Source organism: Pyrgilauda ruficollis, unplaced genomic scaffold, assembly GCF_017590135.1.
Source record: "Pyrgilauda ruficollis isolate IOZ18807 unplaced genomic scaffold, ASM1759013v1 scaffold86, whole genome shotgun sequence".
NCBI lineage: Eukaryota > Metazoa > Chordata > Aves > Passeriformes > Passeridae > Pyrgilauda > Pyrgilauda ruficollis.
In genome coordinates this window covers 1,098,839-1,125,331 of record NW_024530599.1, presented here as the reverse complement: position 1 = coordinate 1,125,331, position 26,493 = coordinate 1,098,839, and the positions used below count along the sequence as shown (strand labels likewise).

The 26,493-nt window shown below is 42.4% G+C and overlaps 3 protein-coding genes across 3 annotated transcripts; 1 reads left to right on the top strand and 2 right to left on the bottom strand.

Annotated features, from left to right (window-relative positions):
* Positions 1-356: 356 nt before the first annotated feature.
* On the bottom strand, positions 357-12,956 carry HMMR (hyaluronan mediated motility receptor). The gene is made up of 18 exons (XM_041488004.1): positions 12,846-12,956; positions 12,295-12,393; positions 11,637-11,713; positions 10,738-10,818; positions 9,848-10,036; positions 9,525-9,611; positions 9,136-9,236; positions 7,978-8,052; positions 7,667-7,845; positions 6,707-6,855; positions 6,201-6,415; positions 5,495-5,611; positions 4,551-4,709; positions 3,244-3,396; positions 3,042-3,141; positions 2,618-2,794; positions 1,957-2,119; positions 357-1,331 (listed from the first exon to the last, which is right to left on the bottom strand). The coding sequence occupies exons 1-18, from the start codon at positions 12,898-12,900 to the stop codon at positions 1,312-1,314; spliced, it is 2,196 nt and encodes a 731-aa protein (XP_041343938.1). The 5' UTR covers positions 12,901-12,956; the 3' UTR covers positions 357-1,311.
* A 113-nt stretch (positions 12,957-13,069) lies between these two features.
* On the top strand, positions 13,070-17,404 carry NUDCD2 (NudC domain containing 2). The gene is made up of 4 exons (XM_041488045.1): positions 13,070-13,411; positions 14,726-14,774; positions 15,991-16,142; positions 17,063-17,404. The coding sequence occupies exons 1-4, from the start codon at positions 13,223-13,225 to the stop codon at positions 17,144-17,146; spliced, it is 474 nt and encodes a 157-aa protein (XP_041343979.1). The 5' UTR covers positions 13,070-13,222; the 3' UTR covers positions 17,147-17,404.
* Positions 17,405-20,139: 2,735 nt separating this feature from the next.
* On the bottom strand, positions 20,140-25,649 carry CCNG1 (cyclin G1). The gene is made up of 7 exons (XM_041488031.1): positions 25,500-25,649; positions 24,852-25,115; positions 23,606-23,859; positions 22,938-23,016; positions 22,757-22,855; positions 22,324-22,518; positions 20,140-21,697 (listed from the first exon to the last, which is right to left on the bottom strand). Exons 2-6 carry the CDS (start codon positions 25,113-25,115, stop codon positions 22,327-22,329), a joined length of 888 nt encoding a protein of 295 aa, XP_041343965.1. The 5' UTR covers positions 25,500-25,649; the 3' UTR covers positions 20,140-21,697; positions 22,324-22,326.
* Positions 25,650-26,493: the final 844 nt, after the last annotated feature.

Genomic DNA, 26,493 nt, shown 5'->3' with positions numbered 1-26,493 from the left:
ATGAAGTGTCTGTAAGCTCATGATGTTAGCATAAATGCAAATAAATTCTACCAGCTAAGCTTTGAGTACTGCCTCTGCAGCACCTCTGTGTAAGATAGCTGCACAACAGTTCCACCTCGGACTTAAATTCAGTATTTACTTTTGCATTAAAAGAAATAACATAATTGCAGGTTGCATGTTTTACACAGTTCAGCTAAATAATTTCCCTAAGACTAGAGAATACGTAGTTTTTGAGGCAAGACTGACATTGGGCTTTGTTTTGAAGATAAAGACTAGAAAAAAGAACATTAGATTAAACCCACTGCAACGTAATTTTGGATTTTCTACCTGATTTGCAAAGGAAATGGACAAATGCATTAATTTGAAATTTTTATTGTGCTAAAATGTTAATTTTAAATGCAATTTAACATATTCTTTCTCCATTGTCAAAGCTCCAGTCTGTACAATGCTTGTTAGTTCTGTGGTGTCCTCCCACCCAAGTGAGATAAGGTCTGTTGTTATTCCCTGTCACTGTAGCACTGATAGCACCTACAACAGCTGGCTACAAAGATTTTATGACAGTTTAAGGGTCCAGTGGACACAGCATTTCTCTTAAGACACTAATCTTAGTCACAGCACACAAACACTTAGATAAATGCAGTCAATTTGACTTTGACCTGAAAATGCTCTTCTGAAGATCAGCAGCTGCAACACCTAGCCCCAGGATTGAAGTTCACATATACTGAATATAGATCCTGTAGAATATCAAAATTAAGTGTACAGTCCCATTTCTACTCTGTATATAGCGTGCAGGTCACAGCAGTAAAAAGGTCTCTTGGCAGTATTGCTGCCATTGGTACCAAAGCAGCTATAAACAGCAAAATTAACACAGAATAGTATACACTGGATAGATTAAAAAAAAAAAAAAAACCAAAAAAACCCACCAAAAATTAAAAACAAAAATAAAAAAATCCATGAAGTCCGGTTTCATTTGTAATCTTAATCTCCAATGCTTATTCTCCTTTTCCAAACTTAAAATGCTCTGTTCAAAACCTAACTAAGCAGCCTCAGCATATCCAAAACATGCAACAGTGAACACTTTTCAGAGTTCATGCCTGTAATGATGTTACCAGGAGTCAGGAACATGCTGTCACCTGTTGCTTCTCAGTAAAACAGTTTTCTAAAAATATATAATTTTAGATAATTTCTCTAGGGCTTCTACTCATTTATATCATATACAGCATCCAAGTTCACCTTGAAGAAGCAGTCTGTTGAAGTCTCCTGTAGCACACAAATTTATGGGTGATTTATTTTCTTGACACCAAGAAGACTTCAAACTTTGTTTTTATTACCTGCAATGGAAAAATGTGACTAAGTTGGAGTTTTTCACCTAGTCCTCCCACCACATTAAGTAATTTTTTGTCTCCTGAGGGGCAGAAGGCCCTACACTGAACCTCGCAGGCAAGCCAGGATTTCAGAGCCTGGAACAGACACTGTAATGAAACTCTCTCCCCTACCCTGCTTCCCTTGGTGTGACCCCATGCTCTTCTCCATCTGTTCCTCCACCCCACATTTATCTGCAGACATTTTACACCTTACCTTGACACCTACAGTGGTACAAGGTTCTGCCAGGTGGCAGCTAAAGAACCAGGGTGCAAAGGGGTCTGGCTGAGCCATTTGCACCCCATGACCTGTGCAGGAGACACTTCCTGGCACCTCATCAGCAGGGACATGTGAGCTGGTGACAGAAGGAAAATGGCTCTGCTGTCTGACCTGGCACACCACCTATTCCTGTCAGGTTGTAGGGATCTGGGCTGCAAAGTACTCTGGGAGTGCCCTACTGATGCAACCTCCAACATCTGCTGTGGAACAAGAGACACCATTCACCTCCCTCAGATGCAGCAGACTGTGCAGGACTCTCATACCTTCTTTGGTTAAGCTTAAGAGGGACAAAGGCTACATCAATCTCACAGTTACCTTCTTTCAAAGGCGTTTTTGGAGGAATATTTTCCTTGCTATCATGCTGGAAAGCTTTGGAAGGATCAAAACGCTTAACGCCCTGTACGGCACACAGCTGCTCCTGAAGCTGTCTGTTGGTTTGCTTCTCCTTGGCTAGCAATGCACGCAGCTTTGAGACATCCTAGGGAAAACAAGACTTGGAAGTTAGATGAAGAACAGGAGTTCTAGTCTGCTTCATCATTTACTGAAGGAGCCATTTTGCCGAATGCTAAACACATAGACAATTATTGGTGGCATTAAAACCCAAACATACAGATGTAGAGAAACCAGCAGCACATACAGGTACTGTGTAACATCACTAAGCAGTATGGCAGTCTGAAACTTTCAACAGATAGTTTATTAAGTCTAGAACCCCAAAAAAAGGTAAGAAAAGCCAACCAAGCTAAGAGTAGAGGTACTTATTTGTACTGCTGATCCCTCTGTAAGTTGTAAATTCAGTCAAAAATAAAACTCTTGGCATTTCTGGAGGCTGGTGGTTTTTTGTAATCTGCTTTGTGCAGGGAATTTAAGAATCAAGAAATATGTAGCTTGCAGGACTAGTCTAAAAATATTTAGAGTAACAAACAAGGCATCAAGCACATTAGTAGCTTGCAGATTTCTAATTTTTCATTTCACAAACCTGCTTCAGGTGGGCATTGTCTTCCTTCAGCTTCATAACATGCTTGATTTTTTGCTTCATGTTCTGGTGGCCAAGTAGTTTAGCATATGCATGACTCAGTTTATTCAGTTCCTCTTGGGCTGCCCCATGCTCCTCCAGGAGAGCATTCTTCTCTGCTTCAAAAGCATCTAGTTGTTGCTGAAATACATTTGAACGTCTTAGAAATCTTTCAAAACTAAGCACAACTTTTTACTAAACTGAAATCTACCAAAGAAGATTAGTTTGGGAAAAGGAGTAGCTGGCTCATTGGATAGTAACTTAGAAAACCACTGCAGAATAAAAAACTTAAAACAGGAAGCAGCAATATTTACTTCTCAGGAGTAGAACTTGAGCCAGGTGCAAAAGTCTTATGTTAACAGATACTAACACCTACTTCCCAACATACCTGGAAAGGCTTAACTTTGTTATGTAAATCTTCATACAGTTTACGCCAGGTCTTGATCTCTTTCTTTAAGCTAGAGGTCACATCTTCATTTATGGTTTTCCTAAAAAGCAAGACACAGAGTTTTATTATGTTCCTTGTTAGCTCTCAGCACTTCTTCCCAATAAAACTGGCTGTGCCATCATATGCAGTTTGAGAAAGTCACCTTGATCTTTCTGCTTCAAGTTCTCTTTTCAGATCTTCAGTTTGCTCCTCAAGTTTTTCCTGAAGTTCAGTCACTTGTGCAAGGCAAGACTCTTTTGTTCGCTCTGTTTCTGCTTCTTTTAGTGTAAGCTTGGTCTGGACTTCTAAAAGCATCCTGAGGAAAATACCATAATTGCTTAATGAGCCCTTGATTTTTACTTTTTTTCTACTACACTACAAATCTAAAACCCCCAAGTAACCATGGTTGAAAAGCTGTTAGTAGAACTGAAATAAAGGTTTGCACAAAAAGTGCCACAAAGAAAACAGTGGTACAGAAGGCAATTAAGTTTAAGATGAACAACATTTTTACCTTTTCCTATAAGGATGCAAGCAGTCCTTTTGAAGCAAAGAAAAATCATGTTGCTCATTTAAGGTTGTTCGAGCCAACAGCTTTTATCAGGGACAGTTTAGTAGTTAGGCTTTGCATGCAGAGATTTGCTCAAGCAGGAACTAATCAAGACTGTTCAGCGTGGATGTATGCAAGACTTCAAAAACCGTACACCTTAAAGCACTGACCCCTTTTCAGCCCCAGCTTTTTGCCCCATCCCTTCCCTGCCACCTCAAGGAGGAAATAGATCTTCAGGTTTTTCTTTTACCAGCTCTAATGAAAACAGGAGACATGAAGCAGGTGGGAAGACAGAAAGGGCAGCATCTTAACCAGCACAGAGCCATAGAGAACATGGATCACTAAACTGCTGTTAGACAGTCAGAAGCATGTCCTCAGCTACTGGCATAACACTTCTTGGGTGTTATTTCTCATCAGCTGCACTGTGATGCCTCATATTAGGCAGAGAGGGGACCTCAGTTTATATCATCACAGTGTGGCAACTCATGGATGATTAATTGGCCTCTGCTTGTGAGCAGAATTTGAGGTGACATCATTCAGACTGGAATGGCAGAGAGTAAGTTCTGCATTCAGTATTTGTTTGTCACCCCTGAGGATCTCATTTGCAGAGCAACCACTGTAACTGATATTTCTGAAACAGACAATATTCAAACATATTTCATTCAAGTGTTTTCCTTTTCCTCTATGTTCCACATATAAACAAAAGTCAAAATAACTGATTGGACAGACCAGTTTCCTAATGCATATAAACTGAATAAATTTTGTCTATCAGTATTTTCAACCTTCTGCACTGGAAAAAGCAAGAAACTTCAGCTTACACCAAATACTGATCTGATCTTTACAGCATCACATGAGGTTCTAGTTAGAAAGGCAAGCTTCAGTTTGCATTCTTTAGCTTAAGGGAAAGTTTTTCTGTGTAGTACCTTGCATATTCTTCATTTGCTTTGTTTTTAGTGTATTCTGCTTCTTGAAGCAACTGCAGATTCTCTTGGCCTACTTTTTTTAGGTTGGCAACTTCCTCTCGCAGAGAGGAATTCTCCAGTTTAAAATTGCAAATTTCTTCAGCTGATGTTTTCTTGTAGCTGGTATTACAGTACAAATGAGAAAAACCTTGTTACTTCAGGCAAAATACAGATTGACATGAACAACATGAGCTCGTATTAGCAAGTATCAAAGATTTTATAACCTGAAGATACGGCAGTGTACAGGCACTGATAAATCCAAAGGTAAGAAAGAAACAAAACACAGCTCCATAAAGCCATAAGCAGTAACACTATGACAAATCCTGTGATAAAAATATTACTATATTTTGTAGGTATTTTAAAACATGAAGGACCTACACTCTCTGAAGCTTATTTTAAACAGAAAAGCACCCACTGTCTGTAGTTGGCATTGTCAAATATCCCACAGGATCCTTCATGGGTGACACACATACCTAGTAATAACAGTATCACTTTTTATATACTTTCTAAACCTGAATACTTTAAGGTAAAAATTGCAGTACTGTGGGCAACTACTTAAAATTCAGTGCAAATTTTGAGTCTATATAAGTCTTTTTGCAAGATATTTCAGTGTCAAGAACACCATCACTAGTTACAAATCTCTTTGTGGTCCAAGACCACTGAACTCCTCCAACTGGTTACATTTTGGAAGAAGAAATATCCAATTTCCTGAACTAGATAGTGATATTATGTCACTATATTTGCCCAGTACTCAAGAAATAAATTCTTAATGCCACCAAACAACACCACAAAATCCTCTGCTCAAATGCCATGCCAACACTCACATGTGGCACATAAATGAACAGTACATTTTATTGTCATCTTAGAGATAATGCCTGTCCTATACATGAATAAAACTTAAATACCTTTCCAAGTCAGCAATAGTCTTTCCAAGTTCCTGCAGTGTATTGCTGTGCTCTTCTTGGATTTTCAATACAGCACTGCTATGCCTTGCCTTGATTTGCTCCAGCTCTGCACTCTTCCTGAAATAAAAATTCAGCATTTCACACTGGAGAGAAGCATGTGTGAACACATCACCAAATGCTGCTATCAGTTACAGAAGGCTTGAAGCAGCAGCAATAAATTAATTGTGACAAACCAGTAACTTCTCACATGCTAAAGCACAATCTTCACAACAGGTATTACTAAGGATTTCCCCCTCCCCTTATTTTCCAAGGGAACTATGGAATAGACTGAAGACGTAATAGTAAACTTAAACAAGAAACAACTGGCTTGAAAATATTTTTGTCACAGCCTTCTCCAGGACAGAAACAGCCAGTACAGCATGCACATATCTTATCCAGCACAGCAAGGTCAGAGCACTACAACACCAGCCTTTCAAGCAAATCCCAAATGGCTTTTTTTTGTTTTAAATTACAACAATGTAAAACTGACTCAAGTTACTAGTACTAGTGAATAGATCTCATCATTATCAGTAATCAACAATCAGCAAGAAATAACTTCAGATCTGCTCAGGTCTCTAAAACCTGAATTGGTTCAGAAGCTCTGCTTACACTACTAATTTAACATTTTTCCTTTCAAAGCTTGAATCAGAAAGTTTCCTTCACAAACCCTTTCAACTCTTCTTCCATCTGTGCAAGTTCAAGACCTTGAGATTTGATTTCTTGTTCCAGTCGCTTCACCAACTTTTCAGCTTTCCTCTCCTTTGCATGCAATTTATTCAGCTCCTTCATGGTACCATTCAGCTCTTCTTCCAGAAGATGTCTCTCACTTGTTACTTCATCTTCAAACTCTAGTAACTTCTGCTGCATTGATGCTGATGACTCCTGCATGCCCGAATACCACAGATTTTAAAACTACCAGTACCTCCTGGGTAGGTAAGGGTTAATTTGCAGCGTTTAAGTTTCAAACCTATGGGAAGAACCAAAACCCCCATCCTACCAGGAATGGTTCTTAGACCTATTAGATCACACAAGCTTCTGCAGGCCAGTACCCACTTTGCCATATTAATGATGGCTTTATCTGTGGAATGCACATCTCATGTGCAAACAACAATTTTTAGTGCCAGTCCTTGGGATTACAATCTATTTTTAGACTAATTCATATCCTATATTTACCTTCTCTTGCTGCAGCTGAGAGATTACCTCCTCATGTTTCTCAAGGAGTTTTTGGTGTTCTTGTTCCAGCAAATCAATTTTTTTTTTCAGACATTCTATTTCAGCATTCATACTCAGGAACTGTTCTTTGGCCTCAGACACCTCTTTCTCTGCACAGAAACTTTGTCAGTATAACACAAACTCCCTTATCTTCTTCAAATAGCTACAATATGTATTAATCATAATACTTCTATTCCATCTTTGTTTTTTCCTTGCCTAACTACCAAAAACAACAAAACAAAAAGAAAGAAAACCCTCCGCAAAACAAACCCATACCTACAACCCATCTGGAAACTCCTCAAAATTGGCTCAAGGCATACCACTTTAAGACCATTTTAACAGCAGGAGTGTTTGGACCAAGCAATTAACCTTCACCAGAAGAGCAGCATGGCAGGGAAAACTACATGAGCTCCCCACGGCTTCTTCCACAAACTAGCACACAGAAGGCAGCTGGTACAGAAAACTGAGTACATGTCTCAGATTGCAGAGGTGCTGGAGTTGGGAGAGAAGGAGTAAGGAGGTGAAGAAGGATTATTGCCACATTCCCAACACTTCAGTGAATCTGTGAACAAGCTGCTAGCAGTGAATTCACACAATATTATACTGCTTCTTAGTGAAGAGTAAGGAGCAAGATCTTCTTAGTGTTCACCTTTCAGATTAAAGCCACTTCTACAATTTTCATGTATACTATCCATCCAAGTTAGCTGCCATGGAAACACCAATTCAGACTTAACAGATGTCAGATGTAATTTCCCTGTTGTTAAAAACATGCCTTGGTGTTTCTAGCTGGAGCTCAGAGACTTGACTTATCATTTAGAACAAACCAGTCTGAACTGACATTTTAGAAAACAACTATTTGAGATGCTTTAAGACATGTGAGTGATCCCACATATGGAACAGTGTACAAGAACTAACAATTACCTTTCTCTTGTTGAAGCAATTGACACCTCTCATTAAGTTCTTTCATCAGTTTACATGACTCTTCCTCTTTTGCTTTGAGAGTATTCCTCAGGATCTCAATATCTTGGTCTTTCTTACTCATTGTCTCCTCCATCTGGGCAACTTCTAGTTTGTATTTCTCAGCTGTCTCTGCAACACTACTGTAGAAGAAAATTTAGGCACTTGTTACCACTAAATTTTGTTTTTATGCTTACACATCAACACAAAGGAAAATGCTTAGGTTGTTGGTTTTCAAGAGGAAAACTGTCTTCTTGAGAATAATTTGTTGTTACCTGAGCTCTGTAATATATTCCAAGAGTTTTTCAATGTCAGACTTTTCTTCAACTTTCTCTCTCTCAGAAGCAGACCTAAAACCAGACAGTCTTTATGACAGATATATTTAAACAAATCCAGAGTTAAGTAGTAACACATACTTTTCATCTCCCAGTTTGGCTGAAAAACTGATATTGGCTCTAAGAGGTGATTCTACCTTCTTTTCATCCCTATCCCAGATAGTCTTCTCATTGTAGTAAAGATGCTAAGCCACATTTTGACACAAGCAATATGCCACAAACATAATAATGCATTAACATATAAGCAGCTTTTGTAGAAAATCAGCATCTCCTCCCTTTGTGACCTGCACTACCTGTATTATTACCCTGGTGTATTTTAACAGCCAGGTTTGTGCTGCAGTGCCAGTTGTGCCAACCTGACATGGAACATAGCTTGGAAGCTCATCCCAGGTCACTGTCCTCAGCAACAGGCTGCACATTAGTGCACTGTTCCTGTGCAGCATGTGACATTTTTTGAGCAGAATAGAAAGTGCTGAGCTAGAACCCACTTTCTGTCTACCTAGAGCTGCTGAAACCAAGAGACTCTGCAACTGCCTTTCTTCAGAGCACATGTCTACATCAAAGCAGCTCTGAAAGCACCACAAAGGCTCTTCAATGCACTTCTCTGGAGAACATCAAAGTGTTCATCAAATCCAAGCCAAATGCCTGTTGAATTAGGATTTCAGCTCCTGCCCTAATGCTTTTCTATTCTTGCTTATTCCTGACTTAGTAGTCTAAAGGCCATAAATATCCCATCCATACAAATGTCCTCCTCCAACCTGAACAACAATTCTCCTAAAGACATAGTCTTCCCTCCCCACCCCATACCCAAGAAAACCCCACCCATACCACACTGGAAGACAAAGGCTTGACATGATACAGTTTGTATTTTGGAAAAAGGCTAGATACACTAGAGAAACAATGTTTCTAGTGGTAGTTCTATCAAACCACAGCAGTTGTTAGAACTTCATTCCATTGTATTTATTCCAGATTACAAATACTGATAATGTCTGTTCCTTCTCAGTAGGGAGACAGCCTTGGTTTTGGTTACTACAAAGGATAAGCATGGAAACACAGCCAGGTCATATCATATCATATAATTCCCTTTCTAGCACTTACAATTTTTCTTGTAACTGTGCTACTTTTCCTTTTGAATGCTCTAGATTCCTTTGCACTTCCTGCAGCTTCATTTCCATGTTTTCCTGCTTTGCCAGTGCAGTCTTAAAAAAACATAAAACAAACAACAAAATACACATATTAAAATTAAAATGAGATTTAGTGAAAAAAAGGCATTGCAGAAGAGACAGTGGTGAAATTAAATTTAATCATCACCCCTGTTTAATGATAGCATCAGCTACTATGCTAAATGTGATTGCAAGTATCCCTCAGTAAAGATATCAGCCACTTGTTAAAAAACAACAGCCACCAAGAGCTTCAAGCTATACTGTGGATCACTGGTTTTAATTCCTGAGCAGATCAGAATTATTCTCCTGTACAAATGGTCATACCTTTTCCTTAGCATCCCTCATGTTTCTGAGCTTCATCAACTCCATGCACAAGCTACTCATTTTCTTCTGCACGCCATCTTCAGACAGCTTGTTAGAAAAGAAGATAAAACCACTAAGTGTAATTCCTTTGTATGCATTGCTGTCCACACAACCCTTTCCAAGTGTTCCCCTCCTGCTCTGTGTTTAGACAGAAGGGCACAAGATCCCAAACCAGACACGCTTTACATCACAACACCTGCTGATCAGCAAGTAAATCTTCCTCTTGCACAGTAAGCTCAGTAACAGCAAAGGCAAAGCAAAGATGCACTTATTTGTCTGAATACCTTTGATTTTAGTAGCTCATTGCTTCTTGTTAACTCCAGAAGCTGTTTCTTCAGACATGCAACATTTGCTGAAAGAGAGGTTTTCTCCTGAACTGCAGCACTCAGCTTCGCTTCAATCTTAACAAGATCTTCATCCAGAGCACGAAGTTTTTTATCCTGCTCTCCACGTTCTCTCACTAATGCACGAATCTAAAACATGAGGTATTTTCTTTATTTCCTACTATCATTAGCTTAGCCAAGTAAACCACAGGCATAGGTATCCAAACTGTATTTACTTTCATTCAGAATATGTATGTGCAACTCTCATTCACAGGAAGGAAATAACAGAATTACCACAAGTCCCCATTATTACACACCATACAACAGCAATATTTCATATGACTTATTTTAGGCTTCCAAGCCAGTAAAAAATGTTAAAATTAGAATAGTCTTAGCTTTAATAGGCAACAGAAGCCAACTCTCCTTTTTGGCTTTGAGAGACAAAAAGGCAGAACGTGACATTTGAGACACAAGGCACCAATTAGCACACTGAAGTGTATTGATGCAGTTTAGGGTGTCTCATAAGCATTAACAGTGTGACAATTAGTGAGCAAAAAATTTCAGCTAGAGATTGTTTAATAAAACAGAACGTTTTTGGGGTAGCCAACAGAGGACTTTGTTCTGTTTTTGAAAAGCCTGACAGAATAGTTGCTCACAATCAGTAGGAATTAATGCAATTCCATGAGCTTTGTACATCCATAATACCTGATAATCTTTCTTTTGCACAGAGCTGTTTGTAAACTACTTGTATGCTGTCTGATGCAAAAGAGGCCAATTCCACCAGCTGGTATTTTTTATTATTGAAAGTGGAAGAGACATGACAGGATTTCACTCACACAATGGACTCATACCTCCTTCTCCAGTGCCTTCTGTTTCTTTTTCTCTTTCATAAGCATAACATCTTTTTTAGTCTTCACAATCCCAGTAGCCGGCTTTGGAAGAGAGATGTGTTAGAAATCTCTAGCTTCATAGTAGCTGAACACAACTAAATAATAGAGTAGGTGCTACATACAGACAATACTACCAAGATACACACCAAATAAAGAGCAAACCTTTGTCTCTCCCCACAGGGCAGAAAAGTATCATGTTGGGATGGGGTTTACCCTTGTACTTTCTCATCAGCAATACTCTGAAGGGACAGCTCATAACCACAGGGACAGGAAGATTAACAAACTTGGAGACTTTAGCACCCCTAGGCTTCATAAAAATATTTTAATATCCTCACCTCAGGTTTGTTTGCAGAACTTCATCCTACATCATCAATACTCAGGAACCTAATTAGCACATCAGGGCTATCATTTTTCAGCTTGTTAAGCTATTAATCTTGAAATCCATATCCTTACATAGGACATTGGGAACCTGCACATACAGTACCATCCCCTTCCTGTTTCTTTCACCACCAGGTTTCCACTCTGCCTTGCCCAGCCCATGACAGCAGGAACACCATTTCCTTAAAAAGGAAGCCTTAAAACGATAATTACATGGTGAGCAAGAAGAAAAGAGATCCCAAAAGTGTAGCACAAAAAGAACAAGCTGTTCTGTAGTACCAAGTTAATTATCACATGATTCCCAAGGATGCAGCAATTTCATTTTTCCTGCTTAGGTCTTAAGGAACACAGATGCAACAATATGTTCCACAGTCCACTTGGGTAGATTAATGACAATTGTATGAAGAGGCTGCATTGTTTAAGCACTTAAAGAGATTTAGCTGGGATTTAACAGAGCTACAGACACCACAGCAGAGTCCCACCGTTGATCCAAGAGATGGGAGTCTCCTTGCAGTTACTGGGGTGGGTGCACTCTTCTCACTGCTCAGATTTGTCTCACCTGCAGAAGGAAGTAGAAGGGATTGGTGAAGGAAGAGGGTGTGCATGCACACAGTGAGGCAAATGTAACCAAACTACACGAGGTTAATTGACTGTGTACAAAACACAACATTCCACCCGGCTGTTAATCTATCAACTTCACAACCCAATACCAGTAACTTTTTTACTGCAATCAGCCAGTTCAGTATTGGTCATCTGGGTACTGGACAAAGTTTAGAGGGACTACCAGGTGACAGTTTTGATATTTCCACTTCTGCCAAGTTTCCCTGCCATGATCCAGAGCCATAATGTCACTTTTGAACTGAGGAATTACTAAGATATTAAAAATACATGGAAATATTTGTAAACTGTAGGTTAAAACATAGTTTATTAGACCTCCAGAGGCACCCCCCCCAGTTAGCAGAAGTCACATACAAAGCTATGATTCCAATAGATGCTTTTACAGCTGCTCCTTTGAACTGGAAGGTAGGCAGTGAGTCTCTGCAACAGAAACCAATTTCTGAGCAGCAGAGCAGTAACAGCACTAAAAATTGCAGCATGTAAAGATATCTTATTGCTGTGTTCTGTGCAGTTTTTACTTACTCTTCTGTTTCCTAACCCCTTGGCATGCTTCAGAGGACAGCAAACTTCCCACTCGGCCTGACGGCTTAACGTTACAGGATCCTTGCAGGGGAGTACGTGCTAAAAATGAGATTTTCAGAACAGTAGAGAACAATGAAGGCAAATGACAGGGTTTTCAGCTTCGATGAGACTGATAACACATCTAGGGTAAATCTACAGCCAAAAATCTCACTGAGCGACTCGTACTTCAGAAAACGCTCTCGCTAGCAGCGCCTCAGCCGCGACACGCTCTGCACGCTCCTCTTGCAGCGCTGCACTACGGAACCAGAGGCCAGCAAGGCTCGGCACCGCTTTAGTTACTACGAACACAATACACGTTGACTGCTGTATTTGGCACGCCAGGGCTAGACACAAAGTCGGGACCTTCTGTCTTAGAAGGGAACCCCTGCGAGAACTCAGAGAGCCCTCAGGCACTGCGCTACGGGCCGCTCCTCACAGGAAGGGACACCCTGAGGCCGGTCCCGACGCTCTGTCCCCGCCGAAGGGCTCCCCCGCTCCCTCCCCTCACGTACCAGCGCTCCCATCGCGGTGGAGGTGACGGCAGAGCGGCGCGCGCGCGGAAGCCATGACAGTGCTGGGACCCCGCGGCCCGCCGTTCAAAGGGGCCAACGGCCGCAGCGCACGCGACCAGCCAATCAGCTGCCGCCGCCCCACCAGCCTCGGCCAATCGGAACGCCTGGCGCTGGGCACGCGCGCCGCGGGACCGGAGGGGGCGTGGCCTGCGGTGCGCGTGCGCAGGGTGGGTGCTCCCGGCGGGCCGGGGCGGGGAACGTGTTCGGCAGCGCGGAGCGGTGCGGGACTCACTGACTGCGTGCGGGCTCTGTGCGGTTCGGTGCGGATCGCCGAGCCGAGCCGAGCCGAGCGCTGCCGAGCGCTGTCGCCGTGTCCCATGTCGGCTCCGTTCGAGGAGCGCAGCGGCGTGGTGCCCTGCGCGACGCCCTGGGGCCGCTGGTACCAGACGCTGGAGGAGGTGTTCATCGAGGTGCGCGTCCCGCCGGGCACCCGCGCCAAGGACGTGCGCTGCAGCCTGCGGAGCCGGCACATCTCCCTGGCCGTGGGCGGGCAGGAGCTGCTGCAGGTACCGCGGGCAGCCCGGGGCAGCGGGCCGGGGGCCCGTCCGACGCGTAGGCCGCGGGGCGCCGGGGGCTCACGGGCTCCGTTCGGTTCTAAAATAGCTCGGAGATCACCGAGTCCAGCCTGTGACCGACACTGTGTCAACCCACCGCGGGCTTTCCTAAACTCCTCCCGGGACTGTGACTGCGCCACCGCCCTGGGCAGCCCGATCCGAGGTCTGGTCACTTGCTGTGAAATTTCTTCCTGATATCCGATGTCTAGTCACACTTTCTGTGAAATTTCTTTCTGATGTCACCAGACCTGCCCTGGCACAGCTTAGACTGTGTCCTCCTGTGCTGTCATTAGTTGTCTGGGAGAAGGTTTGTACGCCTGTGCCCTGAGGTGCCTCTGTTCTTTATCCCAGGTTTGATACATTAAAAATGGCATTAATTGGAAACAGTTTTGTTCGAGGTTTACAGATGGTGCCTCCAGTACATGGAAAGAGAGCTGGAGAGGGGCTTCTTACAGGGCCATGTAGCGATGGGACAAGGGGGAAGGGCTTTAAACTGTCCGAAGACAGTGTTATATTGGATATTAGGAACAAATTCTTCCCTGTGAGGGTGGGGAGGCCCCATCCCTGGAAGTGTTAAAGGCCAGGTTGGACGGGGCTCGGAGCAACCTGGGATAGTGGAAAGAGTCCCTGCCCATGGCAGGGAGCTGGAATTAGATGAACTTTAAGGTCCCTTTCAATCCAATCCGTTCTGTGATTCTATGAAAAATAAAAATACAAATTCACATGGATTTTTATGTGAATGTGGACAGCATTTCAGTGCACAGCTTCAATTGTTCCAGAAAGCAAAAAAAAAACCAAAAAACAAACCAAACCAAAAACAAACAAACAAAAAAAACCAACAAAAAGACCCCCAGAACAAAAACCAACAACAAAAAACAGCCTAAAGACAGATTTACTTTCTTATAATGAAATGCTCATATTACCTGTATCCTGTGCCAGAGGATGCCATGTTACTCCTGGCAAAAACATTTGCATTTTCATGACAAGATTATTAAATAGCATTTCCTGCTGAGAAACACAAGCCTTTTCAATGACTTCAGATACTGAAACAAGATATTAAATGCTTCAATTTAAAAAAAAAATTGCATAATAAGCAATAATTCTTTGACAGGCTCCATGCAGGTGTACACTTGTAGGGTCAGATCACCCTGTTCATTTTCAGCAGAATACAAGGTGGTTAAGTTGTGAGTAAAACTTCATAACTCAATGTGAACTGAATGCTGAAAAAGTTTCACTGATTTGTAATATTGTACCTGTCTTTTGCAGGGTAAACTTTTTGACTCTACAGTAACTGATGAAGGAACGTGGACCTTAGGTAATAATCTACATCTGAAGTGACATTATAAAGACAGTAAAACTTTCCAGTAGACACTGCAGAATAATTTACCCTTTCTTTATTAATGGGAAATATTACTTTCTTCCCTTACTTTGTAAAAAGGCAATGTCATTATTGCTGGATTAAGGAACTGAGGTATTACAAAAGCACTTGAGACTAAGGTTAATGAGAAAATGCCACATCCTGGAAGCTCCTAATCAGTGGGTTGCAAACATTTCCATATAGTGAAAAGTTTTTTGCATTACCTACATTTAAAGGTAAACAGTTATGGTACAGCTGCGTGGTCTATGACTCTCCATAATTAGTACTTTTTATACATTCCATTTTTTTGAATGAATGACAAAATCTACAGTCCAAGAGAATCAGAAAGAAATTTTAAAATCACACTAAGGTTCCTACATATATTGAGGAAAAAAGCATATCAGGCCATGATATCATAAATACTGTAAAACATTCAAAATATTTTGGGGTTTGGCAATCATATTTGTGGATTGTGCCTCTCAGTGTTTTCCTATGAAGGGTTTTCTTTTCCATTCAATATTTATATTTTATTGATAACTTAGTAATTTAAGCATTAAAATTTAAAGTGTTAATACACATTGTGAAGCCCAGTCTTTATGAGTATGCAAATAATCTTCAAAATACACTTCTAATGCTATATTTATTCACTTCAGTAGAAACAAATACCCTGCACTGCACATTTACTTTGAAACATGCTTCCAGTATATTCTCTGTGGCCATACACACTCTTTAAATAATCCTCTGTTTATATGTTGCTAAAACTTAGTTCTGGCTTTTGTTGGTAATAACTCTCTGTAAAGCCTGACCAAAAAATTTTTCATTGTTGCTTTAGCAGAGTTGTCTATATTAATAGATTGAATCTTTGTTGTGAACATGTCCAAGAGGTTACTTTATGTTTGCAATAGAAGTACTTATGAACGGTGTTTGTTCCCTTAAAACAGCTTCAGCATCTTACAAGCCAGAAGGGGAGAGATGACAGTACAGGCTATCTTTGCCTCAGCCTTTTTTTCCTTGTCAATGTTCCTGTATTTATCAAGAACTAGGTTGGCATTGGCATTAAGAATTTAAATTACTTCACTTCTTTTGCTTGTTAATGGTGAATTCACCAAACCAAGAAAAGAACCAGCACTTAGGACTGAGTTTAAAGGTTGCTCTGTGTGTTTTCATTCAACAGAAGACAGGCAGCTGATACGAATTGTTCTAATGAAGACAAATAGAGATGCTGGAAATTGTTGGACATCTCTGTTAGAAAATGAATATGCTGCTGATCCTTGGGTACAGGACCAGATGCAAAGGAAACTTACACTGGAGAGATTCCAAAGAGAAGTAAGTTAAAGCACATAATTACTCCTTATATATTTTGTTGGCACACAGAAATTATGGCCAGGAAAGCTGAGCAAATGCCATGGAATATATGCTTTAGTTCAATATCTGTAAAATGCTTACAAGGTTTTATCACTGTGCTTTGAAGAGATTATTCTGTCTGCACTCTGTCTGCAGGGTTTGTGGTAAGTTCAGGTGAGTTTGGAGGTCCTATTGCTGTTTTAGTAATTGCATCTTCCTAACAACTTTTCACTTGTTAGGCTACACACAACTTCTGTTATTATCTAGAATTATGACATAGCCATAGTTACAATAACATTTGAACATCAAACTCTACTGGATATGCTTGTTTATAAATGTAAGATGGAGTGCAGTAGTTAGCTGGAAAAGGTGTTCCTTGCACTTCTACTAAAATTGCCTAAATTGTTTTGCTATACCTTTGGCACACAACTATTCCTGTACACGTCTGCAGAGGTGTAAAACTACATTTTACGTACCAGCTGAATCAGCAGGCTATGTACTGCAGCAGAGAACAGCAGATTTATGAACCTTGTTATCCATCAGGGCACATACGTAGATTTTCAAAGGGCAGTTACAAAGCACACCAAAAGCCAGATCTTGTTCTTAAACTTTCCTTAATATTCTTTTCTGGAAGACCTGACTATTGCTAAGTCAAGAACAGCATTACAAAGTCACTTCAGCAGTAGGCAGCCAAACTATGACAATTCAGATTTTGTTGATGCATGTTCCAAGAATTTCAGTGCTGTGATAAATGTATGATTGTTAAATGTTCGTGTTACAATGGCAGAATATTAACAAAAAGCAAGTTAAGATTTTTGTTTGTGGGTTGTCTGGGATTTTTTAAAGCATTTTTATTCTAAATAATTTACTTACTAAACAATTTTTAATTTTACTTCAATCAGAACCCTGGGTTTGACTTCAGTGGGGCAGAAATTTCTGGAAACTACAGCAAAGGAGGACCAGACTTTTCTAGTCTCGAAAAGTGAACTTTTTATATGTGACCCTTTAGACAAATTACATGTTACAGTTAAGGACTGGAATCATGTAACTGTTGAAGACTTCAGTGATCTCTTCAATGGATTGTTGTCAAAAGTAATTACTTCAGTGAAGAGAAAGAAGATCTTTTCCAGCAGAATGAAGACAAACTGTTACCAGCTGATTTATAAGCTGTGATAACTTTATGATACTGAGGCACAAACTAAAGAGAAAGTTGTACATAAAAAAAGTAATATCTTTAAGCAGAATGTTTGGTTTGAGTGTGTCTTTTTTCTTTTTAGAAACACCATAGTAAATGAATCAGTTATAAATCTACCATGTGTCTTAATGCAAGGATATCTTCTTATTCTTGCTTATCCACACTTAGGAAGGAATCTCCCCATGCACCAGGCTGGGGCTGATCTGTAGAGAGCAGCTCTGTGGAGAAGGACCTTGGGGTCCTGGTGGACAATGAGCTGTCCCTGAGCCAGCAGTGCCCTGGGGGACAAGAAGGCCAATTATATCCTGAGATTAATCAGGAAGAACATTGCCAGAAGGTCAGGGAGGTGATCCTGCCCCTCTGCTCAGCCCAGATCTGGAGTGCTGTGTCCAGTTGGGCTGCTCAAGACAGGAGGGACATGGAGCTCCTGGAGCGAGTCCAGCAGAGGCTGTGGAAGGGATTGAAGGACAGCCCTACAAGGAAAGGCTTTGGGAGCTGGGGCTGTTGAGCCTCCAGAGGAGATACAGCTGAGAGGGGACCTCATCCCTGTCTGCAGGGAGGGCTCACAGCAGGGATCAGACCCTGCTCCATGGTGCCCAGCAACACAAGAGGCAATGGGTAGAAACCAACCAACCTTTGTTCTCTATTGGATGCAGGAGGGAACTCAGTACCCAGAGATGAGGAGGAGGAAGTGCTTAACACCTTCTTTGCTGCAGTCTTTAGTGGAAAGATGCCTTGTTCTCAGGACAACTGTCCTCCTGGGTTGGTAGATGGAGTCAGGGAGCAAAATAGTCCCCGTTACCCAGGAGGAGGCAGTCAGAGAGCTGCTGAGCTGCTTGGATGTTCATACATCCATGGGGCCAGATGGGATCTACCCCAGGGTGATGAGGGAGCTGGCAGGTGAGCTTGCCAAGCCACTTTCCATCATCTACCAGCAGTCCTGGCTCACTGGTGAAGTTCCAGATGACTGGAAGCTGGCCAATGTGACACCCACTCACAACAAAGGTGGGAAGGAGGATCCTGGTACTTACAGGCCAGTTAGCCTGACCTCAGTACCCAGTAAGGTCATGGAACAGTTCATACTGAGTGTCATCACCCAGCACTTACAGGATGGCCAGGGTATCAGACCCAGTCAGGGTTTAGGAGGGGTAGGTTGTGTTTGACCAACCTGATCTCCTTTTATGACCAGGTGACCCTCCTGGTGGATGCAGGAAAGGCTGTGGATGTTGTGTACCTGGACTTCAGCAAGGCCTTTGACACTGTGTCCCACAGCACACTCCTGCAAAAGCTGCAGCCCAGGGCTGGGACAGGAGCACTCTGTGCTGGGTTCAGAACTGGCTGGATGGCTGGCCCAGAGAGGGGCGGTGAACAGTGCTGCATCCAGCTGGCAGCCGGGCACAGGGGTGTCACTCAGGGCTCTGTGCTGGGGCCAGCTCTGTTCAATATCTTCATTGATGACATGGATGACAGGATTGAGTCTTTCATTAGTAAATCTGCAGACACTAAGGTGGGAGCATGTGTTGATCTGTTGGAAGGTAGAATGGCTCTGCAGAGAGACCTGGAACGGTTGGATGGGTGGGCAGAGTCTAACAGGATGAAATTTAATAAATCCAAATGCTAACTCCTGCATTTTGGCCACAATAACCCCCTGCAGCATTATAGGCTGGGGACAGAGTGACTGGACAGTGCCCAGGCAGAAAGGGACCTGGGGGTGCTGGTCAACTGCTGACTGAACATGAGCCAGCAGTGTGCCCTGGTGGCCAAGAGGGCCAAGGGCTCCTGACCTGGATCAGGAACGGTGTGGCCAGCAGGAGCAGGGAGGTCATTCTCCCCCTATACTTGGCACTGGTGAGGTCACACCTTGAGTGCTGTGTCCAGTTCTGGGCCCTCAGTTTAGGAAGGATGTTGAGGGGCTCAAGCACATCCAGAGGAGCCAATAAGGTGGGTGAGGGGCTTGGAACACAAACTCTGAGAGGAACAACTGTGGGAGCTGGGGCTATTTAGCCTAGAGAAAAGGAGACTCAGAGGTGACCTTATCTCTCCCTACAACTTCCTGAAAGATAGTCAGGTGGGGGTTGGTCTCTTTTTCCAGGAAGCAACTGACAGAATGAGAGAACATGGTCTTAAGCTGTACCAAAGGAAATATAGGTTGGATATTAGGAAAAAGTTATTTATGGAAAGAGTGATGAAGTACTGAAATGGCCGGCCCGGGGAGTAGGTGGAGTCACCATCCTTGGATGTGTTTTAAAAAGACTGGATGTGACACTCAATGCCATGGTTTAGTTGAGGTGTGAGGGCAGGGGTTAGACTCGATGATCTTGAAGGTCTCTTCCAACCTAGTGATTCTGTGATGCCCACGAAGTTCCACCTGGACATGAGGAACAAATTCTTTCCTGTGCAGCAATTGTGCACAGAACAGGTTTCCCTAAGATGGTATGGAGTTAATCAAGAAATGTCTGGATGAAATCCAGTGTCATGTGCTCTGGGATGACCCTGCTCGAGCAAGGAGGTGGGACCAGCTGATCCCACCCATGGTCACTTCCAACCTGACCCATTCTGTGATTCACTGCTGAAGAACAGATTCTGTAAGATATTTACCATTTTCTCATGTGGTTCCTCCCACGCAGCCTCAACCTCTTATAAAAATTGCAGGGGAAAAATCTGCATTATGTCTTACCTCCTGCCTGAAAGTTTTTCTCCAGGTACTGTTCAGGTATAAGTCACATTTATAGGCTTCCTACTAGTATGTTTCATAACATACATTACAGGAAAAAAGCTACTTAGTTAAGCACATTTCAATGTTTAATTTAAAGGTACATATCTTGAGACAGGACAATTATAATTGCACACTGCATCCCCTCCCAGTAGGCTGACCACACCTTTGAGTCGCTTTGCACAGGTCAGCACAATGCCCAGGCAGCAGTGACAGGTGTGATAGCCAGTTACATGTTTTGCAGTGCAATCACTCCCATGAGCTCATGAGATTTGATTTGTCCAGTAGAGAGCTTTGGTATGGAGTCTTCTTTGAAAGCTGTAACTAGTTTGAGATATGCAAAGAATGGTTTCTAACTCAGCCGGTACCATTACAGGGAAGGGTTGGCTGGCCAACATCTCATCCCACACTCTGATCTCTCTTTCTCCACTCCATCAGTCCATATAACAATCAGGTTTAACAGCCTGTTGCCAACAGCCTCTGTCCCACAGTGATGCAGAATCCAAGAGGACATTAGCAACACTCTCCCAGAACCTCTTTTCATCTAACATACAATAATACATTCTTATTATTCACTTCCTTGGTAGCACTAGAATGCCTCAAATATTGACCTGGTCTTCAGAACAAACAGCTGTGTTTTACAAAGCTTACCATTAAAGAGATCAGAGTTGAAGCAATCTTCAATGTTTCTCATCTGGATTACTCCTACACAGAGGCCACGGGGACGGGGTGGGGGGGGGGAACTAGCCCTGCTCCTACTGTACCTGTAACAATGTGCCTGTTCAGTATCAGCATTTACCTCTAGTACAGCAAACCTTTGGAAAACTAATGTCAGATTTAGGGCATGAAAGGGTTACATGTGACCCAGTTCTTTCCCTTAGTCCTTCATTAGGTATCACCAAGTTTTTACACTCAGTGAGAGTGGCATCAGCAAACTAACAGCTCTTACAAAATACTGCAGTTACTGATGCTGTGCTAGTGACTGTCTTTCCTAAAGGAACACAGTAAAGTTGCTCTTTTCTCCTGCTCTACCTACTCGACATGTTCAGTGGGTATCACAGGCTGCTGTTTAATGTGTCTGTGGTAGGAAGCCAGTGCCCATCCTGGCAGGAACACGTGGACACAAGGTACTGCCCAAATAGCACACCAGGTGAGTTGGCAGGCATTTGCTGTCATCAATATTGAGTTGGATTAGTCTTTCTTTTCTTAACACACTGCAGCACTGCACTATTACACATCAGATTTTCCTGGTATTGCATAATCCTCAGAAAGAGAACCAGGTTTTAAAAATTAATACCAAATTCAGCACCCGCAGTTACTGTAAACCAAGGTTAGATTACACAAGCTGCTCTACAAACTCTAAGGTGTTAAAATTCCTTGTATTGGGATTGTGTTATTCCACTGACTAGTGAACAGTCTACCAAGTAAGACTGAAAACTGACACCACGTACTTCTGAATTCATCATGAAAAGAACTGGTATGTGCTGGAAGGATCTTTAGTCTGACATGTTACATGTTCTTTCCATGAGTTGAGCTCTTCATTATTAAGATCATGGTTCAGACTGTTTCTCAAATATCTGTGTGTCTGTTGACAAGGTCACAGGATGGTCTTCCCATTTTATTGCACTCCTGTAAAAAAAACCAAACAAACAGTCAACTCAAGTGCTTTCTACAAGAGCCAAACACAGCATGAGATCTTAATACAGCAAGACAACAGCAAGATGGCTGTTATAGAAAAAGGTGTAGCATCTGGAAGTACAATCTAGGTAAGGAAGTTTATAATTTTTACAGAGTAAAACAACAGTAACAGGAATAACTGAATTACAGATTTTAGCCTTCACTAAGTAGTTATACAAGTAGAACTGTAAAAAACTGTCTGTTGTAAGTGGCACAATTGTTGTAAGTAAACAATTACAAGAAACTCATTCTAACAAGCTGATTTTCTTTTTGGGATAGGAGCAAAGCAAAGGTATTTTTCCCCTTTTCCAGGCTTTACTTCACATTTTAGTGTGAATGTGGTCCCAATGTCTGCAGAACATTTCTGCTACCATGACGCACATCAGTTCTTCCTTCAGTGTTCACACATTAATCAGGTTGTCACTTCTTTAGGTCCAGCACTGGTTTAAGCATGAACACGGAAACAGGCTGACTACGCTTGTTACATGATTCCAGGAGGTAACCTGTAAGGACCCTGGAGGTAGTTAACAGCTAATTTTACTTCTACATTATCAGAACTTGATTTTACAAGGACTTACCTATTATGAGGTGGTCTCTGGAATGGTAGGAAGGTGTGTTATTCTGTAGTAGCTATGTTTAAGCTGCCGAGCTGTACGTCCAGACACAATCCATTTTAATTTCTGCACATTTGGTTTGGAACACTTGCTTGAGGAATATTCCGTAAGGCACTTCAACACTAGCTCCTTCCAGAAGGTCAATTCTCTGTTGCTTATCTACATAACAAGACATAATGTCCTATGTTAACAGCTAGCTAAATCTTGACTTTGTACAAGTACTTTCAGCTTCTTCAACAAGATAGGCAGCCAAATATCCCAGGCCAAATGAAAAAAAGAACCCAACAAAACATCACAAGAAAGCCACAATATGCCAAGGCACCTGTTACTTCCCCACTGTGTAGACCTTTCCATGCATTTTTCTTACACCCTCCCCTGAAATTTTATCTGCACATACCTTGGAATGTAACTGTAGAAATTCCAATGCCTCCGTCACCTCCAACAGTTTTTGTTCTTCTATCTCTAGTGCCAAAATAGACAGTGCCAAGACAGAAGGCTGGAGAGAGAGAAGATGTTTTTAAACATTTCTTTGCTAAGTTTCAGCAGTTTAATTTTCTTTGAACTTTTAAGATGTTTACCTTGGCTTTAGAAAACATGATTCTGCAGTGACAGGCCTTAAGCTGGGTCTCAAGCCTCTCAAAATTAAGGTATTTTCTCCTGTAATAAAAACAGATGAGTGTATCTAGAGGAATGCAAGCTTGATCAAGGCAGCATCACTCTGGGAACTCAGAGAAGCAGCAAGAATGTTCATTATCTAAACAAAGGCCTCATTTGTCCCAGAACTTCTGGGGTTACATTCAAACAGGTGTTCAGTTTTGGCAGTCCCAATGCCAAAAATAAATCTTGTGTTACACTGGGCAGAGCTGCATTACAAAAGCAGGCTTAACAAGGAATTTCAGTGCTTGGTAGCAAAAGGAATCTTTTTTTAAACCAGATTTTGCAATCTTTACAATGAGGCAATACTTCACTGCAGCATAAGCAGAGATTTCTTATACCATCATAACTGAGCAAGTTTGGTTTTCAGCTCAGAGAGCAATACTCCATTTATGCAAACAATATTCAAAATCACAATAATATTAAATCACAGATGCTCACATTTATGATAATTATGAGTAGGGGGAAAAGTCTGTGGAATTTTTAAAGTATAGAAACGCCAATTACTCAAGCAATTTCCCTGCTTATTTTTCTACATTCTACATATTTTGGTCTTAGGCAGTTATAGCAAAATCAAGATTAGTCATAGTACCTTTCACAGCTTAAATTCTCATGAATGAATGAATGATAGAGCTGTAGAAATTGGAAGGCTGTTACAGCTTTGACTTTCCAACACAATTTCTCCAGTATGATTTTCTCCATTCTCATCATATCAGAAACAGTGAACCTATACTGGCTTATTCGAATTAAGTCAGTGGCTAAGGGCACATTTCTCTCTTCTTCTGATGCCTTCACAGCCAAGTAGAAGCAGCTGAGTCCAACACAGCCCAAGTGTTTAGGCTGTACCTAAAGAAAAGTGAATTGTTATTTTTAAAGAAGGTCTCTGATCAGCTATTACAACATGCAAGTTTCAAACTGTAGGCACCAATCTGTTTAATAAAAAAATTATGGGGGATGAGGGGTTGTTTTGTTTTTTGGAGACTGAAAACTAAGTCTTTTATTGTACACAGTTATGCACCATAAAATGAATCTCATTCATCTAAAAAGCAAGACTGCAGAGCAATTTTGATTGAGGTAGAACTGACTTATTAATGAAGTCCTAAAATAGTCTAAGAGGAAGCTTTTAGGACTTAAAGTGTTGTACATATTAGGGGTGATAGTAAAAATTTGGGGGTTTCTAACTCTAAGTATATACACACACACACATATATATACATATATATATATAAATGGTCTTATTTTATTCCATAGACAATGTAGTCCTGATTTTTACTGCTTAATCTGGATTCACAAGTCTTTGAAACCATCATTTTCCCATCCATTCCATCAAGCTTTCTCATTTTTGTTTGAACACACAAGCAAAACAAGCTTTTGTTCTTGTCCAAAGTGTACAGTGGTAATCCTGTCTTATTAGACAATTTAAAACAACTCAGGTCAGCAAGTCACATCTGCACGGGAAAAGGCAGTGCTAAATAATGTTTGACCAGATTTTAAGTCTTCAGCAGCATCTTGATATACACAAGGCTAACTGACAGGTTGAAAAGGCAGTTAAATAGGAAGTAGTTTAACTTTTTTTGTATCTATGCAGCAGGACAGGCAGTCTATCTTGGTCTAAGCCATTAACACGTCCTGTTTCCCAGCCCATGGACATCCTTGAGTTTTTCATTCTCCAGAGGAAACAGCTTTCTGAACAATACCAAAATCTGAACGGAGAACGCAATTTTTTTAGCTCTGCACAACCAAGAATTTCTGGAAGGAGCTTAACCTTTATCTAAACCCAAGATATTCTAGCTTCGAACAGGAACCAGGCAGAGAGCTTATCCTTTAACAAGCCTTACCTTCATTTTTGACAAGAATCTATCTAAGAAATTCACAGCTAGAGAGAACGTCTCAGTGTGGAAGCCGAAGAACTGAGTTAAGCTGAGGAGATCTTTCACTTCGAAGTCTCGCAGCCGTGCGGTCATTCGCAGGCCATTGTCGTGGGCAGCCTCGAGCAGCCGGAGGCCGGCGGCCCGGGGCTGAGCCCGCAGCTCCTGCTCCAGCATCGCGGGCAGCTCGAGCACCGGGTCCGGAGCCCCGCCGCTCGCCAGGGTATCGATCATCTGCCACGAGAAACAGCGCCGGCCAGTAAACAGCTGAACCGCGGCAAACTCACCAAAACCTCTCAAACTCTACGGCCCAGACGCAGCAGCCCGGGCACACGCACGGAGCGCCCCGGGGCGCCCGCGGCCCAGCAGCGTGAGGGGCACGGCGGGGCCGCGCCTCCCGGGGCATGCCCGGGCCTGCCCCTCGCTGCCGCGGGGCTCTGCCGGCGGACGGGCGAGCTGCGCGCTCCGCCGGGGGATGCAGGGACAGAAGGACAGAAGGACACAGGGACAGAGGGACACCGCCCACCCCACGGAAGGGACGGGAGGGGACAGGACGGACACGGCACGGGGACGCCAAACGTGCAACCGGCGGGACGGGAGCCGGCCGCGCGCCCTTACCTTGTCTGTGCGGCCCCGCTCCCTGCCCGGGAGGGGAGAGGAGGGGCCGGGCGGGCCGGAGTGTCCGGAGCGGGGCCGGGCGGTCGGGGCCGGGGCTGGGCTCCGTCCGGCCCCGCGGCACCGGCGCGCACCCCGACCCCGCGAGCCGCCGCCGCCCCGCCCGGACCACACCTTCAGTACTGTGTCCAGTTCTGGGCCCCTCAGTTTAGGAAGGTGTCGCCATGATATTTTATGAAAAATCCTTTGCTAGGATTTTTCTTCCATTCTAGCTGAGAAACGTCAGAAAAGAAATGTAAACAATTAACTATCTGATGGCTGTGGAATGTGGTCTGGACATTGTTTACCAACAGGTGCATCTTTGTTTGGTTCATGTGAGTTGTTTCTACTTAATAACCAATTAAAGATACAGCTGCATTGGACTCTGAGAGTCATGAGCTTTTGTTATTCATTCCTTCCTTTTCTTTCTAGCCTTCTGAAGGATCTTTTCTCTCTATTCTTTTTAGTATAGTTTTAGTATGGCATTTTAATATAATATAATATCATAATATAATAAATCAGCCTTCTGAAACATGGAGTCAAGATTCTTGTCTCTTCACTCATCCTGGCACCCTTGAACACAACCATAGGAAGGATGTTGAGACGCTTGGGTGTGTCCAGAGGAGGCAAGGAGGCTGGTGAGGGGCTGGGAACACAAGCCCTGTGAGGAACGTTTGAAGGAACTGGGGTTGTTTAACCGGGAGAAGAGGAGGCTTAGATGTGACCTTATTGCTCTCTACAACTTCCTGAAGGGAGGTTGTAGACAGGTGGGGTCGGTCTCTTTCGCCGGGCAGCAACTGACAGAACAAGAGGACACAGTCTCAAGCTACATCAGGGAAGGTATAGGTTGGATATTAAGAAAAAAATTTTCACCGAAATAATCATAAAGTACTGGAATGCTCTTCCCAGGGAGGTGGTAGAATCACCATCTCTGGATGAGGTTGAAAAAAGACTGGAC

Bases quoted from the DNA above. Each gene is read 5' to 3' on its own strand.
- HMMR (XM_041488004.1), bottom strand. From the start codon at position 12,900: ATGGCTTCCGCGCGCGCGCCGCTCTGCCGTCACCTCCACCGCGATGGG. The intron at 11,714-12,294 runs GTAAGTAAAAAC...TTCCTTCTGCAG, and splicing joins AGGGGTTAGGAAACAGAAGA to GTGAGACAAATCTGAGCAGT. The intron at 3,142-3,243 runs GTGACTTTCTCA...CTTGCTTTTTAG, and splicing joins CTTGAAGCAGAAAGATCAAG to GAAAACCATAAATGAAGATG.
- NUDCD2 (XM_041488045.1), top strand. From the start codon at position 13,223: ATGTCGGCTCCGTTCGAGGAGCGCAGCGGCGTGGTGCCCTGCGCGACG. The intron at 13,412-14,725 runs GTACCGCGGGCA...TGTCTTTTGCAG, and splicing joins GCGGGCAGGAGCTGCTGCAG to GGTAAACTTTTTGACTCTAC. The intron at 14,775-15,990 runs GTAATAATCTAC...TTCATTCAACAG, and splicing joins TGAAGGAACGTGGACCTTAG to AAGACAGGCAGCTGATACGA.
- CCNG1 (XM_041488031.1), bottom strand. From the start codon at position 25,115: ATGATCGATACCCTGGCGAGCGGCGGGGCTCCGGACCCGGTGCTCGAG. The intron at 23,017-23,605 runs GTACTATGACTA...TTTTTATTACAG, and splicing joins GAGAATTTAAGCTGTGAAAG to GAGAAAATACCTTAATTTTG. The intron at 22,856-22,937 runs GTAAACATCTTA...CTCTCTCTCCAG, and splicing joins TCATGTTTTCTAAAGCCAAG to CCTTCTGTCTTGGCACTGTC.